Below are 21390 nucleotides of genomic sequence, written 5' to 3'. Positions count from 1 at the left end.
GAAAGGGGTTGAATGCGAAGGAGCATGAGGACGTGATGGAAATATTTGCTATCTTGATTTTGGTGGTGGTTATTACTGCTTATACATTTGTCAAAACTCACCACACTGCGCAGTTAAAAAGAGTGAATTTTGGGACTTCCCTCGTGGTCCAGTGGCTAAGACCCCAAGCTCCCAATGTAAGGGGGCCAGATTTGATCCCTGGTCAGGGAACTAGATCCCACATGCTGCAACTAAGACCCAGCGCAGCAAAAATAAATAAACATTAAAAAAAGAAAGAAGGGCTAAGATCTTAAAAATAAAAAGGATGAATTTGTTATGTGTAAATTATACCCCACGGAATGTGATCTAAGTATAGAAACAGTGGGCTGGAGAGGATAGAAAGTACGATGGTCATTGTTGCCTCATTGCGAAAGTGACATCCGAGGAAAGAGGGGCGCCATGCACTCTCTGGGAGAAGACTGTGACAGAGAGGGAACAGCCACTGCTGAAGCCCTCAGGTGAGGCGTGCATGGCCTGGGCAGGAGCCAGCAAGGAGCTGGTGTGGCTGAAGTGGAGTAAGAGCCGGGGTTGTAGACGGGCTCAGACAGGCCCTGGGGAGCGGGGTGCATTGCGGGGCTGCAGAGGGCTCAGGCTGTTCTCTGAGTGTGATGGGGGCCACTCGGGGGTTCTGTGCAACTCGCCTTTTAATAGGCGCCACTGGCTGCTGTGTTGAGAATGGTCTGGGCCAAGGACCAACCAGGAGGACTTTGTAAGAATCCAGGCAAGAGGCGTTGGTGGCTCAGACCAGCATGGCGACGGTGGTGTTGAGGAGTGGTCTGACTTGGGATATATTCTGAAGGCAGAGCCGGCAGGATTTCCTGCTGGATTGGATGTGGGGTGTGTGAGAGAGAGGAGGTAGGGATGATGCGAGGGTTTTTGGCCTGAGCAGCTGGAGCTCCAGCTGAAAACCCCATGGGGGCTGCTGACCGGTGTTACCTGTCGCCTGGGGCCTGTGGCTGAAGTCAAGACAGACACAGGGGAGGGCTCAGCCCTGCTCCTGGCTCTGGGGGTCAGGGGATGGGCTGCCTGTACTGGTTATTCCATTACCCTTTATTTATTGGCCTTATTGGCTTTTGTCATTTCCTCGTTGTCTCCTGTCTGGAGAGAAGACTATAAATGTGATGGATTGATACAGGATACAGGAGGCCCAATTATCTCTGTCGAGCCGGCCTCTTCTCTTGGTCAAGCCCTCCCCGTTCTCCGTCTTTGCAGCATCTCCCATTGCCTTGCAGGCAGAAGCAGCCTGGTCCCTGGCTGTCCAGGAAGAGGGAGTGCAGCCCAAGAGGATGAGTGGCAGACAGACGGTCCCCAGGAGACACGGCTCCAAGAGCAAATACAGGAGGCAAGCTCAGCCCCACAGAGGCCGGGCCGGAGGACAGCGGGGTGGGAGGGCAGGACGTACCACCGCCGGTCAGCCCACATCCAGGGAGGGGGCTCTGCTTCGACTTGCACGCCTTTCTGGAATCCGAGCTGGCGCCTCCCTCCACGAACGCTGGGGCGATGGGGCTTTTCTCTCCGGCAGCAGGTGCCTGGCAGCTGCCCGCGGATGCCAGCCCCGTGAACTGGCCTGGGAGGAAGTGCCTGTCGGAGTGGTGATTGTACGTGCTGGGCTTGGGCTTGGCCCTGGCCCGTCCCCATCCCCTGCCCTTCAGGCTGACTTGGGACGCCCACAGGAGAGCGGCGCCTTGTGTGGGGGCCCCCCGGGTCCCTCTGGGATCCCCCCAGGATCCCCTGAGACAGAGCTTGGCAGCTGCCGGGCTTTGAGTGTCATTTCTGAACCAAATCCCTCGGCCCCCACCTCAGGCCTGTCTGCCTGCCTCTGTCCCTGGGAATGTCCTGAGGCCCCTGGTCCAGGGTGGTTGGAACAGGAAGCCTGAGGTTCCTTCTTAGGATTTCAGGCATCTCCCTATGGTCACGCCCTGCTCGCTCTCCAACACGGATCCTGGTTGCTGTGCCTTGAGTGTGCATGTGTGTGAATCCGCACCTCCCTCTCCATGTAGGCGAGGATCTCATGTAGGTGGCGTCCTTCCAGAAGAACAGAGTGGAAGGTGGGGCGGTGGGTGAGAATAGGAGCCAGGGACCTAAGAGGACAGAAGGGCAGGAAGGACTCAAATGGAGGAGAGGATCCAGGTGAACCCAGTGGACGGTGAACGGCTGGGTTGAGGGGGTGTCTCTTGTGCCAGCATTCCGGGGCTGCTCTCTGTGCCAGGCACGGGGCGGGGGTCAGAGAGTGTGGTGCGAGCAGGCCGGCCTGGCCTTCCCCAGCCCTCAGGCAGCGCACAGGACGGTGAGCTGGAAGGGTGTGCAGGAGACACAGTCCTGTGGCTTCCCCAGCCCATCCGCGGTGGCCTTTGGCACCTCCTAGCTCTCGGCCGCTGCCCGCTCTGTCTCCGCCTGTAGGAGTGAGTGCCTGTGCTGTCTCCCTGCCCCTCCCAGCCGCCCGGCACTAAGTCTCGTGGCCGTCAAGGCTGAGGCGGAAGAGTGGCTGGCACGGGGCAGGGAGCAGCCTGGCCCCAGGGTGAGAGCTGACGTCTGTCCGGGAGCATCTCTCTCCTTGCCAAGGGCTGAGATCCTGGGCTGCATGCCTGCCTTCTGATACAGGAGCCGGCATCCGTCCCTCATGGAACCTGGACCCCAGCCTCACCCCAGTGGCCGGGTGACAGCTGTGGCGGTGTGGTGACCGCAAGGCCCACTCTTGCCTCCCTCCAGATGCGCCTGACACCTCCCAGGCCACTTCAGGCAGCTACAGAGACCCACACAAGGGGCCCCACGCCCAGAATCCAAGTTTTGGCTTCAAGAACAGTGAGGAGCTCCTGCACTGGCCCATTCCAAGCGGTAGTGACCTGGAGCATGTCAGAGGGGAGGCCTGGCCCTTTACTGCTTATGGTGAGTGACCCAGCCTCCTCCACCCTCCACGGGCTCCACAAAGGGTTACTGAGCCACTGCCGCGTGCCAGCCGCTGAGCGAGGGACCGGCCGCGGTGCTGAGTAAAGCGCACTTAAACCCTGTCCTCATGGTCTTGTTTTGCTTTTTTTTTTTTTTTTTTTTTTTTTTTTTTTTTTTGGTACGCGGGCCTCTCACCGTTGTGGCCTCTCCCGTCGCGGAGCACAGGCTCCAGACGCGCAGGCTCCGCGGCCACGGCTCCCGGGCCCAGCCGCTCCGCGGCATGCGGGATCCTCCCGGACCGGGGCACGAACCCATGTCCCCTGCGTCGGCAGGCGGACCCTCAACCACTGCGCCACCAGGGAAGCCCCTGTTTTGCTTTTAATTCTTACTTTACGTGGGAGCAGTGTATAGTTGATTAACAATGTTCTGTTAGTTTCAGGTATACAGCAAAGTGATTTGGTTATACATACACCTGTACCTATTCTTTTTCAAATTATTTTTCCTTTAAGGTTATTACAGAGTATTGAGCAGAATTCCTGTGTTATACAGTAGGTCCTGGTTGATTATCTGTTTTATATACATTAGGGTGTATATGGTAATCCCAGCCTCCTCGTTTATCCCTTTCTCCACCTTTCCCCTTTGGTAACCATAAGTTTATTTTCGAAGTCTGTTTGTTTTGTAAATTAGTTCATTTATATCATTTTTTAAAGATTCCACATATAAGTGATATCATGTGATATTTGTCTTTGTCTGACTTACTTCACTTAGTATGATTATCTCTAGGTCCATCCATGTTGCTGCAAATGGCATTATTTCATTCTTTTTTATGGCTCAGTAATATTCTATTGTCTCTGTGTACCACATCTTCTTTATCCATTCATTGGTAGATGGTCATTTAGGTTGCTTCCATGTCTTAGCTATTGTAAATAGCTACAGTGAGCATTGGGGTTCATGTATCTTTTTTTTCTGTTTTTTTTTTTGGGGGGGGCATGCCAGGCGGCATGCGGGATCCTAGTTCCCTGACCAGGGATCAAACCCACGCTGCCTGCTGTGGAAGCGCAGAGTCTCACCCACTGGACTGCCAGGGAAGTCCCTGTATCTTTTCAAATTATGGTTTTCTCTGGATATATGCCTAGGAGTGGAATTGCTGGATCATACGGCAACTCTATTTTCAGCTTTTGAGGAACCTCCATACTGTTCTCCATTGGCTGAACAAATTTACATTCCCGCCAACAGCGTAGGAGGGTTCCCTTTTCTCCACATCCTCTCTAGCATTTATTGTTTGTAGACTTTTTGATGATGGCCACTCCGATGCAAGGTGATACCTCGTTGTAGCTTCGACTTGCATTTGTATAATAATTAGGGATGTCGATCATCTTGTCATGTGCTTTTTTTTTTAAAGAGTGTGAGTGAAAGTTACCTCTTGAAATTGGCTTCCTGACAGTCTTCTTTTTGGATTACCTCCCCCAGGACATTTCTGGAGGGCAGGTGTCATTTACAGTCCCACAGGCCTTGTTAATATAAAGTGCCCATGAGAAACAGTTTTAAAGTTGTTGTTACGGGAAACGGCCCCAAGGCGGCAGGATTTCTTCATGCCCAGCTTAGATGCTCAGGCAACCAAAGCCTTGGAAAGTCAAAAGTTGTGTTTGGGGATTGTAAATTACAGTGGAATGTGCCAGAAGAAATACCCAAGGGGGTTGTGTCTCATTACTTCCTCCCCCTTACCTTTCAACCTCCGGGTAAAATCCCAACCCCGGCAAAACTGCTTTGCTGAGTGTGCTGTCGTCTGGAGGCAGGGCGACTCTAAGCAAGGAGGCTGGAGGTGGGAAGCCCACCACCAGAACACGTGGAGACCAGGTGACTTTTCAAAGCTCTTACAACCCTGAGGGTCCACCATTCTTTGGTTGCACTAGGCTTTGTTTAGCTGTAGGAGGACCCGCCTCGATCTAGAAATTGTGATCCCATGCAGAGGGGACCAGACACTACAGGTCCAAGGGGGGCTAACTTGCTGGTACATCCTCCCCAGCTCCCTCAGCCCCAGGACAGTCCAGCCATGAGAGCAAAGCTGGCTCAGGCTCCACTGATGTGACACCAGCCCAGGTCACCGAGGCCAGAGAGGAATATAGTAGGCATTTCTTTTTTCTTTTTTTTAATTTAATTTTTACTTTATATTGGACTACAGTTGATTTACAATGTTGTGATTGTTTTAGGTATTCAACAACTTGATTCAGTTATACATAGACGTATATCTATTCTTTTTTGGATTATTTTCCCATATAGGTTATTACAGAGTTGAGTAGAGTTCCCTGTGCTATACTGTAGGTCCTTGTTATTTTATATATATTGGGGTGTATATGCTAATCCCAACCTCCTCATTTATCCCTTTCCCCACCTTTCCCTTGTAACCGTAAGTTTGTTTTCTAAGTCTGTGAGCCTGTTTCTGTTTTGTAACTAAGTTCATTTGTATCGACTTTTGGATTCCACCTCTAGGTGACATCATGTGATGTTTGTCTTTCCCTGTGTGACTTACTTCAGTTAGTGTGATCATCTCTAGGTCCATCCGTGTTGCTGCAAATGGCATTATTTCATTCTTTTTAATGGCTGAGTAATGTTCCATTGTCTATATGTACCACATCTTATTCATTCATCTGTCCACGGACAGTTTGGTTGCTAGTGTTTTGGCTATTGTAAAGAGTGCTGCAGTGAACATTGTGGTGCGTGGGTCTTTTTGAATTATGGTTTTCTCCGGATATTCGCCCAGCACTGGGATTGCCGGATCATCCGGTAGCTCTAGTTTTAGTTTTTAAAGAAACTTCCATACTGTACTCCATAGTGGCTGTTACCAGTTTCCACTCCCACCAGCAGCTTAGGAGGGTTCCCTTTTCTCCACACCCTCTCCAACTGCTGTTGTTTGTAGACTTTTTGATGATGGCCATTCTGACTGGTGAAAGGTGATACCTCTTTGTAGCTTTGATTTCCATTGCTCTAATAATTAGTAATGTTGAGAATCTTTTTTTTTTTTTAAACAGTATGTTCCTGTGTTGTAAATTAGAGTGGAATGTGCCAGAACAAACATCCGAAGGGTTGTGTCTCATTACTTCATCCCCCTTCCCCTTTCACCCCTAGGGCAAATCCCAACCCTGGAAAACCACTTTGCTGAAGGTGCTATTGTCCAGAGGTGGGGCAACCCTAAGGAAGAAGGATGGAGGTGGGAACCTTCCCAGCAGATGTGGAGACCAGGTGACTTTTCAAAGCTCTTCCGGCCCTGAGAGTCCACCACCCTTTGGGTGCACTGGGCTTGTTTTAGCTGTAGGAGGGCCCGCCTGGATCTAGAGATTGTGGTCCTGTGCAGAGGGCACCAGGCACTACAGGTCCAAGGGGGGCTTCATTTGCTGGCAGATCCTCCCCAGCTCCCTCAGCCCCATGACAGTCCAGCCTTGGGACCCAAGCCTGCTCAGGCTCCAGGAATGTGACACTAGCCCAGGTCACTGAGGGGAACATTGTAGGCATTTCTTTTTTTTTTTTTTAATTTAACTTTTGTTTTCTATTGGAGTACAGTTGATTTACAATGTTGTGTTTTTTTAGGTGTTTGGCAACTTGATTCAGTTATACATAGACATATATCTGTTCTTTTTCAGATTCCTTTCCCATATAGGTTATTAAAGAGTGTTGAGTAGAGTTCCCTGTGCTATACAGAAGGTCCTTGTTGATTATCATCTATTTTATATATATTGGGGTATATATGCTAGTCCCAACCTCCTCATTTATCCCTTCTGCCACCTTTCCCCTTTGGTAACCATAAATTTGCTTTGAGTCTGTTTCTGTTTTGTAAATTAGATCGCTTGTATCAATTTGTAGATTCCACATCCAGTGATATATTACATTTGTCTTTGTCTGACTTACTTCAGTTAGTATTGAAACCGTGTATAAGCCCCTGTGTCCTTGTCTTTTGTGATAAAATGCTGACTCAAGAGTTAATGATTGGGAAATGTGAAGGTAGAGAAACAAAGAATAGCTGTTGGGCTGAGGAACCGGTAACAATTTAGACTATAATTCTGCCACATAGCAGAATCATGAAACCCACAGTTCCCTGAAAGATATAAAGGCCTGACACACATTCCTGAGTTGTTTTTACAGAAAGCAGATCCTCTCCAGATGAAAACTGCTGACCATAAAAACATAGACCCTAGACTGGTTGAAACCAGAAGGTTGATAAAGCTTGAAACTTCGCCTTGATGCCAACCAATCCGAGAATTGTCTGTGAGCTAATCACCGCCTCCACGTTGGGTCACACAGTCTTGAGGGCATTAGCCCGCTGTGGCCCCCTTTGCCTGGCAAAGCAGTAAAAGCTATTCTTTTCTGCTTCACCCAAAACTCTGTCTCTGCATTTCTATTTGGCACCGGTGAACAGAGGCCAAGTTTTGGCAATAGAATTCTGGGGGCTCATCCAGGATCGACCTGTGTGCAGGTGGCCTTGAGGCGCCCCTGTGTTTGGTCGGATGCTCTGAGGTTTCTCTCCACATCAGCCTCCTTCGAGAGAGCAGAGAGTTGGAGGACTCCTCTGGAGGCCGGATCGCCAGGGATCCCCTGCCATAGGGCTGTGCCCTGATCATACCCGGCCTGCCATCTCGGTAGCTGGAGCTCCGAGGCGGGGATGGAAGACAGGAGAGGAGCTGTCCTAGGAGCTGCCAAGGCCACCTTTGCCTTGAGGACGTCCCCCTCTCCTTCTGCCCACACGGGTCCGGACTTCCTGCTCTGAGAAGATATTTTGGGGAAGGAGCAAGGTAGAGTTTGGGACGTCGCAGCACCTCTGCCAGCACTTCGGTAAGCCCCCCGGCATGCACTCCAAGGACCCTCAACCTTGTCCGTTTGGGGAACCTTCTGTTGCCGTTTGGGAATTTTTTATTTTATTTATCTTTTTGGGGGGTGGATTTTTTAGATCCAGTTTGTAAGGAGCAGCTTAGACTAAGGCCATGGGCTTAGTGGGACTTGGCAACCAATTTGAGCCTTGGGCTGTTTGGTTTTTTGTTTGTTTGTGGCTTCTGTTTGCCAGACAAGGATTTGGTTTGCCTTTGGTTTTGCCGGCAAGTGTTTAGTTTGACTCAACGTGGGAAGTGCTTCTTCTTTGATTCCATCTGACAGCCCACTAGGGAAAATTTTGGCAGCCTGGTCAACCTATAATTGTAACCCTATAAATAGGGAAAAAATAATTTAACACCATGTGGTCACAATATTCTTTAGACTCCAGAGAAAACTGGTTGAGATGAAACTCTTTTGAAATTCCAAAACTGGTCCATTTTGCATGTGCAGTTAGCGAAAGCTAGCTTGATAAAATACTTTTTTTCAGAACACTGACCTTGAGAGAACAAAACTATTCTTTTAGGAGAAAACTTGAAGTTAACTCATAATGTCCTTGAAGTACAAACACAGCCCACTGTGCCTGGGACTTCAGTCTTAGGTTAATTAGTAGAGCCTCAAGCCAAGGGGGAGAAGGAAAGGAGGGAAGAAAAAGAAGCCTTTTAAAATCAAATGTGTAAATTTGTTCCTTTATTCATAAACTGATAAGTTTAATTACAGTGCCTGATTCATGAAATATAAAAAGATGAAACAATGAGATCTCCATCTGTATGTATGTCTCAGTATGTGTCTCTGACTTTGGATAATATTGCTGAGGTTAATTTGTAAATGAGCTCTATTTAATTGGCTTAAAGAAAAGTAAGTGCTTACAAATGAGATCTAAATTTACCTACTTTTGTCTTCTTGCAAGAGGGAAACTAAAGATGTTTGCATTTATTAGACACATGTCTTGTGCCACTTTGAGAAAAGAAATTGTGCTTTGGGAAAATGCATGTTTTTTTGAGATTATAGAATATGTTCCTAAGTCTGCTAATCAGAGAATGCCAATATGACAGACAATTCAGTTGCTTTCTTCTTGGTTCTCACTAGAGATTAAGGGTTGTTTTTTTTTAATTAATTAATTTTTTTTTTTTGGCTGCTTTGGGTCTTCGTTGCTGCATGCAGGCTTTCTCTGGTTGTGGTGAGTGGGGGCTACTCCTCATTGTGGTGCGCGGGCTTCTCATTGCAGTGGCTTCTCTTGTTGCAGAGCACAGGCTCTGGGTGCCCAGGCTTCAGTAGTTGTGGCTCGCAGCCTCTAGAGCACAGGCTCAGTAGTTGTGGCGCACAGGTTTAGTTGTTCTGCAGCATGTGGGATCTTCCCGGACCAGGGCTCAAACCTGTGTCCCCTGCATTGGCAGGTGGATTCTTAACCACTGTGCCACCAGGAAAGTGCAAGGGTTTTTTTAAGGGTTAAAAATTATAATATGTAATTAAGGCTAATAAAATGATAAGGGAAACATTTCAGTGTGTAAAGCAAGTAGGAGATGTATTGCCAGTGAGAGAAGGTACAGAGACTGCAGATATTTTTGTTGAGAAAAAAATGATGATAATAATTTTGTCCTACACTTTGTTGTTTCTGGATGGAAAAAAAGGACAAATTAATATGAATCCAGAAAGTGATTAAAGGGTTGTGAAAAAGGTACTTTGAGAAAAGAATTTTCTATGTTGTTAACATTGATCCCCTCATTGTCAGATTTCTGCTGTCCTGCCCTTATAGCATAGAAATGGTCTACTTCTAAGTCAGGGAATTTAAAAATGAATAAACAATAGCTGTAAATTTTTAAAAATCAGGGCTATGGGAAATCCAAGATGCCCTCTTGGCTCTTCCCGGCTCCCTGACAAACCTCATTTTCTATTAGATGGGTTAAAGATTTCTCTGGCTGCAGGGAATGCTCACAATGAAAAGGAAAAGGTTAGAAAATGTGTTTCCCACTTGGAGTATAGTGTCTACCATCTCCAGTGATCAAGACACCCACTTCACTGGATAAATCATACAAGACTTAATGTCACAAATTTCTTGAAATTATCACTCTGTCATCCTCAATCATCAAGCAAGGTCAACAAAACTAATGGAAAAACTGGACTCAAACAGAACGAAATAAATTATAGGGGATTAAATGAACTGCTAAATATGATTATAGTTTTTCTGAATTGTCTGACATACTGCTGGCTTCTAATCTTTGGCCCTTTTCTTCAAGCTACTTATGATTTACAACAATTTGATAATTTACACCTGTAGGTAAAATTATTTTTTTCTCTCTGCCTGGTTCCTCCAGAAATTGGAGACTCTTGGGTTCTGAGCAGCCTTTATCAGGTGAATGGAAAACACTGTCTCTTGGCATGTGCAGGAATCTAGATACTCTTGAGACCCGGAAAAGAGACAAATTTACCCAATCTGTAGATATCACAGGCAGAATCTGTAGGCAAGCCTGGCCTTGAGAGACCTTTTAAAAGTTTGCTCTGAAAGGGCTTCCGGGAAGATGGCAGAAGAGTAAGACGCGGAGATCACCTTCCTCCCCACAGATACACCAAAAATACATCTACACGTGGAACAACTCCTACAGAACACCTACTGAATGCTGGCAGAAGACCTCTGACCTCCCAAAAGGCAAGAAACTCCCCATGTACCTGGGTAGGGCAAAAGAAAAAAGAATAAACAGAGACAAAAGAATAGGGACAGGACCTGCACCGGTGGGAGGGAGCTGTGAAGGAGGAAAGGTTTCCACACACTAGGAAGCCCCTTCGCAGGCGGAGACTGCGGGTGGCGGAGGAGAGCACAGCAACAGGGGTGCGGAGGGCAAAGTGGAGAGATTCCCGCACAGAAGATTGGTGCCGACCGGCACTCACCAGCCCGAGAGGCTTGTCTGCTCACCCACGGGGGCGGGCGGGGCTGGGAGTTGAGGCTCGGGCTTCTGTAGGAGCACAGGGAAAGGACTGGGGTTAGCAGCGTGAACACAGCCTGCAGGTGGTTAGTGCACCACGGCTAGCCGGGAGGGAGCCCGGGGAAAAGTCTGGACCTGTTTTCTGGACCTGCCTTAGAGGCAAGAGACTTATTCTTCCCTCTTTGTTTCCTGGTGCTCGAGGAGAGAGGATTAAGAGCACTGCTTAAAGGAACTCCAGAGACGGGCGCGAGCTGCAGCTAAAAGCGCGGACCCCAGAGACAGGCATGAGATGCTAAGGCTGCTGCTGCCGCCACCAAGAAGCCTGTGTGCGAGCACAGGTCACTATCCACACCTCCCTTCCGGGGAGCCTGTGCAGCCCGCCACTGCCAGGGTCCCGGGATCCAGGGACAACTTCCCCGGGAGAACGCACGGCACGCCTCAGGCTGGTGCAATGTCACACTGGGCTCTGCTGCCGCAGGCTCGCCCTGCGTCCGTACCCCTCCCTTCCCCCGGCCTGAGTGAGCCAGAGCCCCCGAATCAGCGGCTCCTTTAACCCCGTCCTGTCTGAGCGAAGCACAGACGCCCTCCGGCGACCTACACGCAGAGGCGGGGCCAAATCCAAAGCTGAGCCCCAGGAGCAGTGAGAACAAAGAAGAGAAAGGGAAATCTCTCCCAGCAGCCTCAGAAGCAGCGGATTAAACTTCCACAATCAACTTGATGTACCCTGCATCTGTGGAATACATGAATAGACAACGAATCATCCCAAATTGAGGAAGTGAACTTTGACGGCAAGATTTATGATTTTTTCCCCTTTTCCTCTTTTTGTGAGTGTGTATGTGTATGCTTCTGTGTGAGATTTTGTCTGTATAGCTTTGCTTCCACCATTTGTCTTAGGGTTCTATCCGGTTTTTTTGGTTTGTTTTTTTGTTTTTTTTTAAATTTTTTTCTTATTTTTTTTTTTATTTTAATAACTATTTTATTTTATTTTACTTTATCTTCTTTCCTTTTTTCCTTCCTTCCCTCCTTCCTCCCTCCTTCCTTCCTTCCTTTCTACTTTTTCTCCCTTTTATTCTGAGCCATGTGGATGAAAGGCTCTTGCTGCTGCAGGAGTCAGTGCTGTGCCTCTGAGGTGGGAGAGCCAACTTCAGGACACTGGTCCACAGGAGACCTCCCAGCTCCACATAATATCAAACGGCGAAAATCTCCCAGAGATCTCCATCTCAACACCAGCAGCCAGCTTTACTCAATGACCAGCAAGCTACAGTGCTGGACACCCTATGCCAAACAACTACCAAGACAGGAACACCCATTAGCAGAGAGGCTGCCAAAAATCATAAAAAGGCCACAGACACCCCAAAACACACCACCAGACGTGGACCTGTCCACCAGAAAGACAAGATCCAGCCTCATCCACCAGAACACAGGCACTACTCCCCTCCACCAGGAAGCCTACACAACCCACTGAACCAACCTTAGCTACTGGGGACAGACACCAAAAACAATGGGAACTATGAACCTGCAGCCTGTGAAAAGGAGACCCCAAACACAGTAAGATAAGCAAAATGAGAAGACAGAAAAACACACAGCAGTTGAAGGAACAAGATAAAAACCCACCAGACCTAACAAATGAAGAGGAAATAGGCAGTCTACCTGAAAAAGAATTCAGAATAATGATAGTAAGGATGATCCAAAATCTTGGAAATAGAATAGACAAAATGCAAAAAACATTTAACAAGGACCTAGAAGAACTAAAGATGAAACGAGCAACGATGAACAACACAATAAACGAAATTAAAAATACCCTAGATGGGATCAATAGCAGAATAACTGAGGCAGAAGAACGGATAAGTGACCTGGAAGATAAAATAATGGAAATAACTACTGCAGAGCAGAATAAAGAAAAAAGAATGAAAAGAACTGAGGACAGTCTCAGAGACCTCTGGGACAACATTAAACGTACCAACATTCGAATCATAGGGGTTCCAGAAGAAGAAGAGAAAAAGAAAGGGACTGAGAAAATATTTGAAGAGATTATAGTTGCAAACTTCCCTAATATGGGAAAGGAAATAGTTAATCAAGTCCAGGAAGCACAGAGAGTCCCATACAGGATAAATCCAAGGAGAAATACGCCGAGACACATATTAATCAAACTGTCAAAAATTAAATACAAAGAAAACATATTAAATGCAGCAAGGGAAAAACAACAAATAACACAAAAGGGAATCCCCATAAGGTTAACAGCTGATCTTTCAGCAGAAACTCTGCAAGCCAGAAGGGACTGGCAGGACATATTGAAAGTGATGAAGGAGAGAAACCTGCAACCAAGATTACTCTACCCAGCAAGGATCTCATTCAGATTTGATGGAGAAATTAAAACCTTTACAGACAAGCCAAAGCTGAGAGAGTTCAGCACCACCAAACCAGCTTTACAACAAATGCTAAAGGAACTTCTCTAGGAAAGAAACACAAGAAAAGGAAAAGACCTACATTAACGAACCCAAAACAATTAAGAAAATGGGAATAGGAACACACATATCGATAATTACCTTAAATGTAAATGGACTAAATGCTCCCACCAAAAGACACAGATTGGCTGAATGGATACAAAAACAAGACCCACATATATTCTGTCTACGAGAGACGCACTTCAGACCTAGAGACACAGACTGAAAAGGGGATGGAAAAAGATATTCCATGCAAATGGAAACCAGAAGAAAGCTGGAATAGCAATTCTCATATCAGACAAACTTTAAAATAAAGATTATTAAAAGAGACAAAGAAGGACACTACATAATGATCAAGGGATTGATCCAAGAAGAAGATATAACAATTGTAAGTATTTATGTACCCAACATAGGAGCACCTCAATACATAAGGCAAATACTAACAGCCATAAAGGGGAAATCGACAGTAACACATTCATAGTAGGGGACTTTAACACCCCACTTTCACCAATGGACAGATCATCCAATATGAAAATAAATAAGGAAACACAAGCTTTAAATGATACATTGAACAAGATGGACTTAGTTGATATTTATAGGACACTCTATCCAAAAACAACAGAATACAAATTTTTCTCAAGTGCTCATGGAACAGTCTCCAGGAGAGATCCTATCTTGGGTCAGAAATCAAGCCTTGGTAAATTTAAGAAAATTGAAATTGTATCAAGTATCTTTTCCGACCACAACATTATGAGACTAGATATTACAGGAAAAGATCTGTAAAAAATACAAACACATGGAGGCTAAACAATACACTACTTAATAACGAAGCGATCACTGAAGAAATCAAAGAAGAAATCAAAAAATACCTAGAAACAAATGACAATGGAGACACGACGACCCAAAAGCTAGGGGATGCAGGAAAAGCAGTTCTAAGAGGGAAGTTTATAGCAATACAATCCTACCTTAAGAAACAGGAAACATCTCGAATAAACAACCTAACCTTGCACCTAAAGCAATTAGAGAAAGAAGAACAAAAAACCCCCAAAGTTAGCAGAAGGAAAGAAATCATAAAACTCAGATCAGAAATAAATGAAAAAGAAATGAAGGAAACAATAGCAAAGATCAATGAAACTAAAAGCTGGTTCTTTGAGAAGATAAACAAAATTGATAAACCATTAGCCAGACTTATCAAGAAAAAAAGGGAGAGGACTCAAATCAGTAGAATTAGAAATGAAACAGGAGAAGTAACAACTCACACTGCAGAAATACAAAAGATCATGAGAGATTACTACAAGCAACTCTATGCCAATAAAATGGACAACCTGGAAGAAATGGACAAATTCTTAGAAATGCACAACCTGCCAAGACTGAATCAGGAAGAAATAGAAAATATGAACAGACCAATCACAAGCACTGAAATTGAAACTGTGATTAAAAATCTTCCAACAAGCAAAAGCCCAGGACCAGGTGCCTTCACAGGCAAATTCTATCAAACATTTAGAGAAGAGCTAACACCTATCCTTCTCAAACTTTTCCAAAATATAGCAGAAGGAGGAAGACTCCCAAACTCATTCTACGAGGCCACCATCACCTTGATACCAAAACCAGACAAGGATGTCACAAAGAAAGAAAACTACAGGCCAATATCACTGATGAACATAGATGCAAAAATCCACAACAAAATACTAGCAAACAGAATTCAACAGCACATTAAACAGATCATGATCACCATGATCAAGTGGGGTTTATTCCAGGAATGCAAGGATTCTTCAATATACACAAATCAATCAACGTGATACACCATATTAACAAATTGAAGGAGAAAAACCATATGATCATCTCAATAGATGCAGAGAAAGCTTTTGACAAAATTCAACACCCATTTATGATAAAAACCCTGCAGTAAGTAGGCATAGAGGGAACTTTCCTCAACATAATAAAGGCCATATATGACAAACCCACAGCCGCCAACATCCTCAATGGTGAAAAACTGAAAGCACTTCCACTAAGATCAGGAACAAGACAAGGTTGCCCACTCTCACCACTCTTATTCAACATAGTTTTGGAAGTTTTAGCCACAGCAGTCAGAGAAGAAAAGGAAATAAAAGGAATCCAAATCGGAAAAGAAGAAGTAAAGCTGTCACTGTTTGCAGATGACATGATACTATACATAGAGAATCCTAAAGATGCTACCAGAAAACTACTAGAGCTAATCAGTGAATCTGGTAAAGTAGCAGGATACAAAATTAATGCACAGAAATCTCTGGCATTCCTATACACTAATGATGAAAAATCTGAAAGTGAAATCAAGAAAACAGTCCCATTTACCATTGCAACAAAAAGAATAATATATCTAGGAATAAACCTACCTAAGGAGACAAAAGACCTGTATGCAGAAAATTATAAGACACTAATGAAAGAAATTAAAGATGATACAAATAGATGGAGAGATATATCATGTTCTTGGATTGGAAGAATCAACATTGTGAAAATGACTCTACTACCCAAAACAATCTACAGATTCAATGCAATCCCTATCAAACTACCACTGGCATTTTTCACAGAACTAGAACAAAAAATTTCACAATTTATATGGAAACACAAAAGACCCCGAATAGCCAAAGCAATCTTGAGAACAAAAAACGGAGCTGGAGGAATCAGGCTCCCTGACTTCAGACTGTACTACAAAGCTACAGTAATCAAGACAGTATGGTACTGGCACAAAAACAGAAAGATAGATCAATGGAACAGGATAGAAAGCCCAGAGATAAACCCACACACATATGGTCACCTTATCTTTGATAAAGGAGGCAGGAATGTACAGTGGAGAAAAGACAGCCTCTTTAATAAGTGGTGCTGGGAAAACTGGACAGCTACATGTAAAAGGATGAAATTAGAACACTCCCTAACACCATACACAAAAATAAGCTCAAAATGGATTAAAGACCTAAATGTAAGGCTTGAAACTATCAAACCCTCAGAGGAAAACATAGGCAGAACACTATATGACATAAATCACAGCAAGATCCTTTTTGACCCACTTCCTAGAGAAATGGAAATAAAACCAAAAATAAACAAATGGGACCTAATGAAACTTCAAAGCCTTTGCACAGCAAAGGAAACCATAAACAAGACCAAAAGACAACCCTCAGAATGGAAGAAAATATTTGCAAATGAAGCAACTGACAAAGGATTAATCTCCAAAATTTACAAGCAGCTCGTGCAGCTCAATAACAAAAAAACAAACAACCCAATCCAAAAATGGGCAGAAGACCTAAATAGACATTTCTCCAAAGAAGATATACAGACTGTCAACAAACACATGAAAGAATGCTCAACATCACTAATCATTAGAGAAATGCAAATCAAAACTACAATGAGATATCATCTCACACCAGTCAGAATGGCCATCATCAAAAAATCTAGAAACAATAAATGTTGGAGAGGGTGTGGAGAAAAGGGAACACTCTTGCATTGCTGGTGGGAATGTGAATTGGTACAGCCACTATGGAGAACAGTATGGAGGTTCCTTAAAAAACTACAAACAGAACTACCATATGACCCAGCAATCCCACTACTGGGCATATACCCTGAGAAAACCATAATTCAAAAAGAGTCATGTACCAAAATGTTCATTGCAGCTCTATTTACAGTAGCCTGGAGATGGAAACAACCTAAGTGTCCATCATCGGATGAATGGATAAAGAAGATGTGGCACATATATACAATGGAATATTACTCAGCCATAAAAAGAAATGAAATTGAGCTATTTGTAATGAGGTGGATAGACCTAGAGTCTGTCATACAGAGTGAAGTAAGTCAGAAAGAGAAAGACAAATACCGTATGCTAACACATATATATTGAATTTAAGAAAAAAAATGTCATGAAGAACCTAGGGGTAAGACAGGAAAAAAGACACAGACCTACTAGAGAATGGACTTGAGGATATGGGGAGGGGGAAGGGTAAGCTGTGACAAAGTGAGAGAGTGGCATGGACATATATACACTACCAAACGTAAGGTAGATATCTAGTGGGAAGCAGCCGCAAAGCATAGGGAGATCAGCTCGGTGCTTTGTGACCGCCTGGAGGGGTGGGATAGGGAGGGTGGGAGGGAGGGAGACACAAGAAGGAAGAGATATGGGAACATATGTATATGTATAACTGATTCACTTTGTTATAAGCAGAAACTAACACACAATTGTAAAGCAATTATACTTCAATAAAGATGTTAAAAAAAAAAAAGGAAATTAAAAGCGAAAAAAAAAAAAGTTTGATCTGAGATTCCTAATGAAGAATTCCAGTGCAGCCAATATAAATGAGCCTATATGAGCAATTACATTTATATGAATAATCTGGTGATGTATATTGAAACCAGACTTATTTTGAACTAATCAGCCTTAATTTGGCTGGACTTAGTAAAAAATGAGGATAATCTAGAGAGAAAAATTATGTTTCAATAGTATAGCTTTGTGGATATTGAAGTTTTGTATTTAGTATCTATGTCCAAGATGGCTCCTTATTGCTGTTACCTTATTATAAAGTTTAATTGAACTAGTAAAAGAATATCCTAAGCTTGTTTCTAAAGCCAATCATGGTAATCTATATCTTTGGATGAAGATCAGATGCCCTGTGACCTACAACTAAGAGATTATGCACACTGGAAAAGATATTATTTAAAGGATTGTCAGCAAACTAAATAAAAAGACCCTTAAAAGATACTCTTAACTATGATATGTACCACAAAACTGAAGGGAATTTACTCGATTTCATATTTCCCATTTAAGAAGGGCCTCTGCATTTGAATGTCTATAGAAAAGACTGCTAACTCCAAACGACACCCACATCAGGATGAAAAGAAGACAACAGCAGTGGAAGACAGCTGACATAAAAATCTGGACCAGGCCCGTAAGAACCATCCAACTAATTCAGACTGCACTGTTTATCAAATGTTTGTCTTCCTACTTCCTATCAAAATGGAAAGTTATTGTTTTACTTCTAACCATATTTTTCACCCCAGTGTTCAGCATGAAAAAAAAAATTCTCTAGTGAAGTTGTAACAGAGTATAAATATTCATGACATGTATCCCTGCTTGTTTTAAGTGTATTGCTAAACGTGTACAATGCTTGTGTGACAATTAAGTGAAAGTGATAAACTGTATACCCTGCAAAGCATTTTCCTATTCACATACCTGTGAGCCTGTTCATGGTATCTGATGAGTTTTCCCCCAACATGGAGAACTAAGCAAAAAAAAAAAAAAAAAAAGGCATAGGACCAAGGGACATAAATGGACCCAGAGCAGGCAACTGGGCGACCACTCTGGCAACGCTGGAAAAACATATTGATTATCAATCAATGGGTCTATTTTGGGTCTATTAAACATGCATTGTACATCTGCTTTAGCCATTAAAAAAATCAAAATGAAATAACTGTGGTTCAGACGTCCAAAATGGAACTAGGTGGCCAGTATGGATGTGGGTTCAGACATGTTCCTACACTACTGCAAACTTGAATTCTCTAAACTTTATCAGACTTAAGAATATCATCAGCCATTTTCAAAACAATATCTAATGGCAGCTGCCAACTGCAACCTTATCCTCTCAAGGTCTTGTAACTATGAAACCTTTTTCCTACTTTAAAAATAGTAATAGCAAATGAGACAGCTCAAGCTATAGCCTCCCAGCAAAAGCCTACTTGGTTACTAAATATCTGTAAAAAGGAAGCACTCCAAAACTTATTTTCCTGGTTGCCATCTGAAATAGGATTATTTTGAAGAATACTACAAAGGTGTATTTTAACCATTATCTGCATTGTAATATGTCTAATAATTTTCAAATGTTTGTCTAGGTGCTATGACAAAGCAATCAAACAGAGAGGTAATATTTTCTTAATATAAAATATTGATGCTAAGCTTCAAATTCGAGATTATTTCCAACTCTGTGTCCATTCCCCAAATTAGTCAGGACTATGCCCCACATCAGCAGGAAGTAACCAGAGTGGTTGTCACCCCATTCCCACAGAGAAGGGGAAAATTGAAACAGAGATGGACTGACACTGAGTTCTTCTGCCAAGTTTATGATTAACCTCTCAATCTAAAACATCCCCTTTCATGTTCTGCAGCTATTCCTTCTCAACTGAGGAATATCAAAGAAAAAGGGGGATTGAAACCATGTACAAGCACCTGTGTCCTTCTCTTTGAAGAAGAACGCTGACTCAAGAGTCAGTGATTGGGAAATGTGAAGATGTAGAAACAAACAGTAGCAGATGGGCTGGGGAACTGGTAAGAATTTATAATTCTGTCAAGTAGCAGAATCACCCAAGTTAGAGTTTTCTGAAAGATATAAAGGCCTGACACGCATTCCTGAGTTCTTTGTACAGGAAGCAGTCCCCTCCAGATGAAAACTACTGACAGCAAGAACATAGACCCCAGACTGGATGAAAACCAAAGGTTAATGAAGTTTGAAATTTCACCTCGATGCCAGCCAATCTGAGAATTTGCCATGAGGTGATCATGCTCTGCTTCTTAAACACTATAAAACTACTCATACCCCCTCCAGGGTGGGCCACAGACTCTTGAGGGCATTAGACTGCTGTGGCCTCCTTTGCCTGACAAAGCAATAAAAGCCACACTTTTCTACTTCACACAACACTCTGTCTCCGCCTTCCTATTCGGTACGGGTGACGAGAGGCGAAGTTTCAGCAACAATATGATCATTTCAAGGTCCATCTGTGTTGCTGCAAGTGGCATTATTTCATTCTTTTTATGGCTGAATAATACTCCATGGTCTATACATACCAAAACTTATTTATCCATTCATCTATGAACATAGGGTTCCTTCCGTGTCTTTGCTATTGTAAATACTGCTGCAATGGATGTTGGGGTGCATGGGTCTTTTTGAATACGGGTTTTCTCTGGATATAGCACAAGGAGTGGGATTGCCAGATCATCTGGTAGCTTTTTGTAGATTTTTAAGGAACCTCCATACTGTTCTCTATAGTGGCTGTTACCAGTTGCCATTCCCACCAGTAGCTTAGGAGGGTTCCCTTTTCTCCACGCCATCTCCAGCTATTATAGTTTGTAGACTTTTGGATAATGGCCATTGTGACTGGTGCAAGGTGAGACCTCATTGCAGTTTTGATTTGTGTTCCTCTAATAATTAGTCATGTTGAGCATCTTGGCATGTGCTTTTTTTTTTTTAAAACAGTATGAGTGAAAGTTACCTCTTGAAATTGGCTTTGTGACATTCTGCCCTGATTTGAATGTTTTTTGGATTGCCTACCACAGGACATTTCTTGAGGGCAGGTGTCATTTACAGCCCCCCAGGCCTTGTGAATATGAACATGTGCCCATGAGCACCAGATTTAAAGTTGTTGTTTCAGGAACCAGCCACAAGGCGGCAGCATTTTCTCATACCCAGCTCTGGTTACTCCTGCAACAACCACCTTAGAGAAAGTTGTGTTCCCCAGTTGTAACTTTGAGTGGTATGTGCTAGAACCAACACCCAAGGGAGTGTCCCTGGTGTCCAGTGGTTAAGACTCTTCGCTTCCAATGCAGGGGGTGTGGGTTGGATCCCTGGTCAGGGAACTAGGATCCCACAAGCCCCAGGGTCAAAAAAAAAGAAATTCCAGGGGGTTGTGTCTTATAACCTCTTCCCCCTTACCCTTCTTGCCCGGGTCAGAACCCAACCCTTGGAGAACCACTCTGCTGAGGGTGCTGTCCTCCGGAGGTGGGGCGACTGTGAAGAAGGAGGATGGAGGTGGGAACCTTCCCAGCAGGAGACATGGAGACCAGGTAACTTTTCAAAGCTCTTGCAGCCCAGAGAGTCTACCCTCCTTTGGGTGCACTGGGCTTGGTTTAGCTGTAGGAGTGCAGGCCTGGATCTGGAGATGATGGTCCCATGCATAGGGGACCAGGTACTCCTGGTCCAAGGAGGGCTCATTTCCTGGCACATCCTTCCCAGCACCAAGTCCCTTGGACAGTCCAGGCCTTGGGACTGAAGCCTACCAAGGCTCCAGGGATGTGACACCAGCTTGGGTCAGCGAGGCCTGAGGTGATCATATGAGGCATTTCTTAGTTTTAGGGGTTTTTTTAATTTAGTTTTTATTTTCTAGTGGAGTATAGTTGATTTACAGTGTTGTGTTTTCTTAGGTGTTTGGCAATGTGATTCAGTTATAGATAGACATATATCTGTTCTCTTTCCGATTCCTTTCCCATATAGGTTATTAAAGAGTGTTGAGTA

The 21390-nt window shown here is 44.2% G+C and overlaps 2 protein-coding genes across 4 annotated transcripts in view; both read left to right on the top strand.

The window, feature by feature from the left end:
• EXOG (exo/endonuclease G) overlaps positions 1-1380 on the top strand; it is a 30344-nt gene extending 28964 nt beyond the window's left edge. For all 3 annotated transcript variants that reach the window (XR_007479549.1, XR_007479550.1, XM_049715573.1), the window contains one exon: positions 1272-1380. The gene's annotated coding sequence lies outside the window, so the exon portion shown is untranslated. The remainder of the gene's footprint in view (positions 1-1271) is intronic.
• On the top strand, positions 509-20773 carry LOC125965580 (uncharacterized). Its single transcript, XM_049715765.1, has 6 exons — positions 509-554; positions 1252-1637; positions 2040-2169; positions 2749-2925; positions 6052-6165; positions 17937-20773. The coding sequence occupies exons 1-6, from the start codon at positions 509-511 to the stop codon at positions 17975-17977; spliced, it is 894 nt and encodes a 297-aa protein (XP_049571722.1). The 3' UTR covers positions 17978-20773.
• Positions 20774-21390: the final 617 nt, after the last annotated feature.

Source organism: Orcinus orca, chromosome 10 (genome assembly GCF_937001465.1).
Source record: "Orcinus orca chromosome 10, mOrcOrc1.1, whole genome shotgun sequence".
In the NCBI taxonomy this organism is placed as follows: domain Eukaryota; kingdom Metazoa; phylum Chordata; class Mammalia; order Artiodactyla; family Delphinidae; genus Orcinus; species Orcinus orca.
The sequence above is the reverse complement of the archived record's forward strand: the minus strand, read 5'-3'. Positions and strand labels throughout refer to the sequence as shown.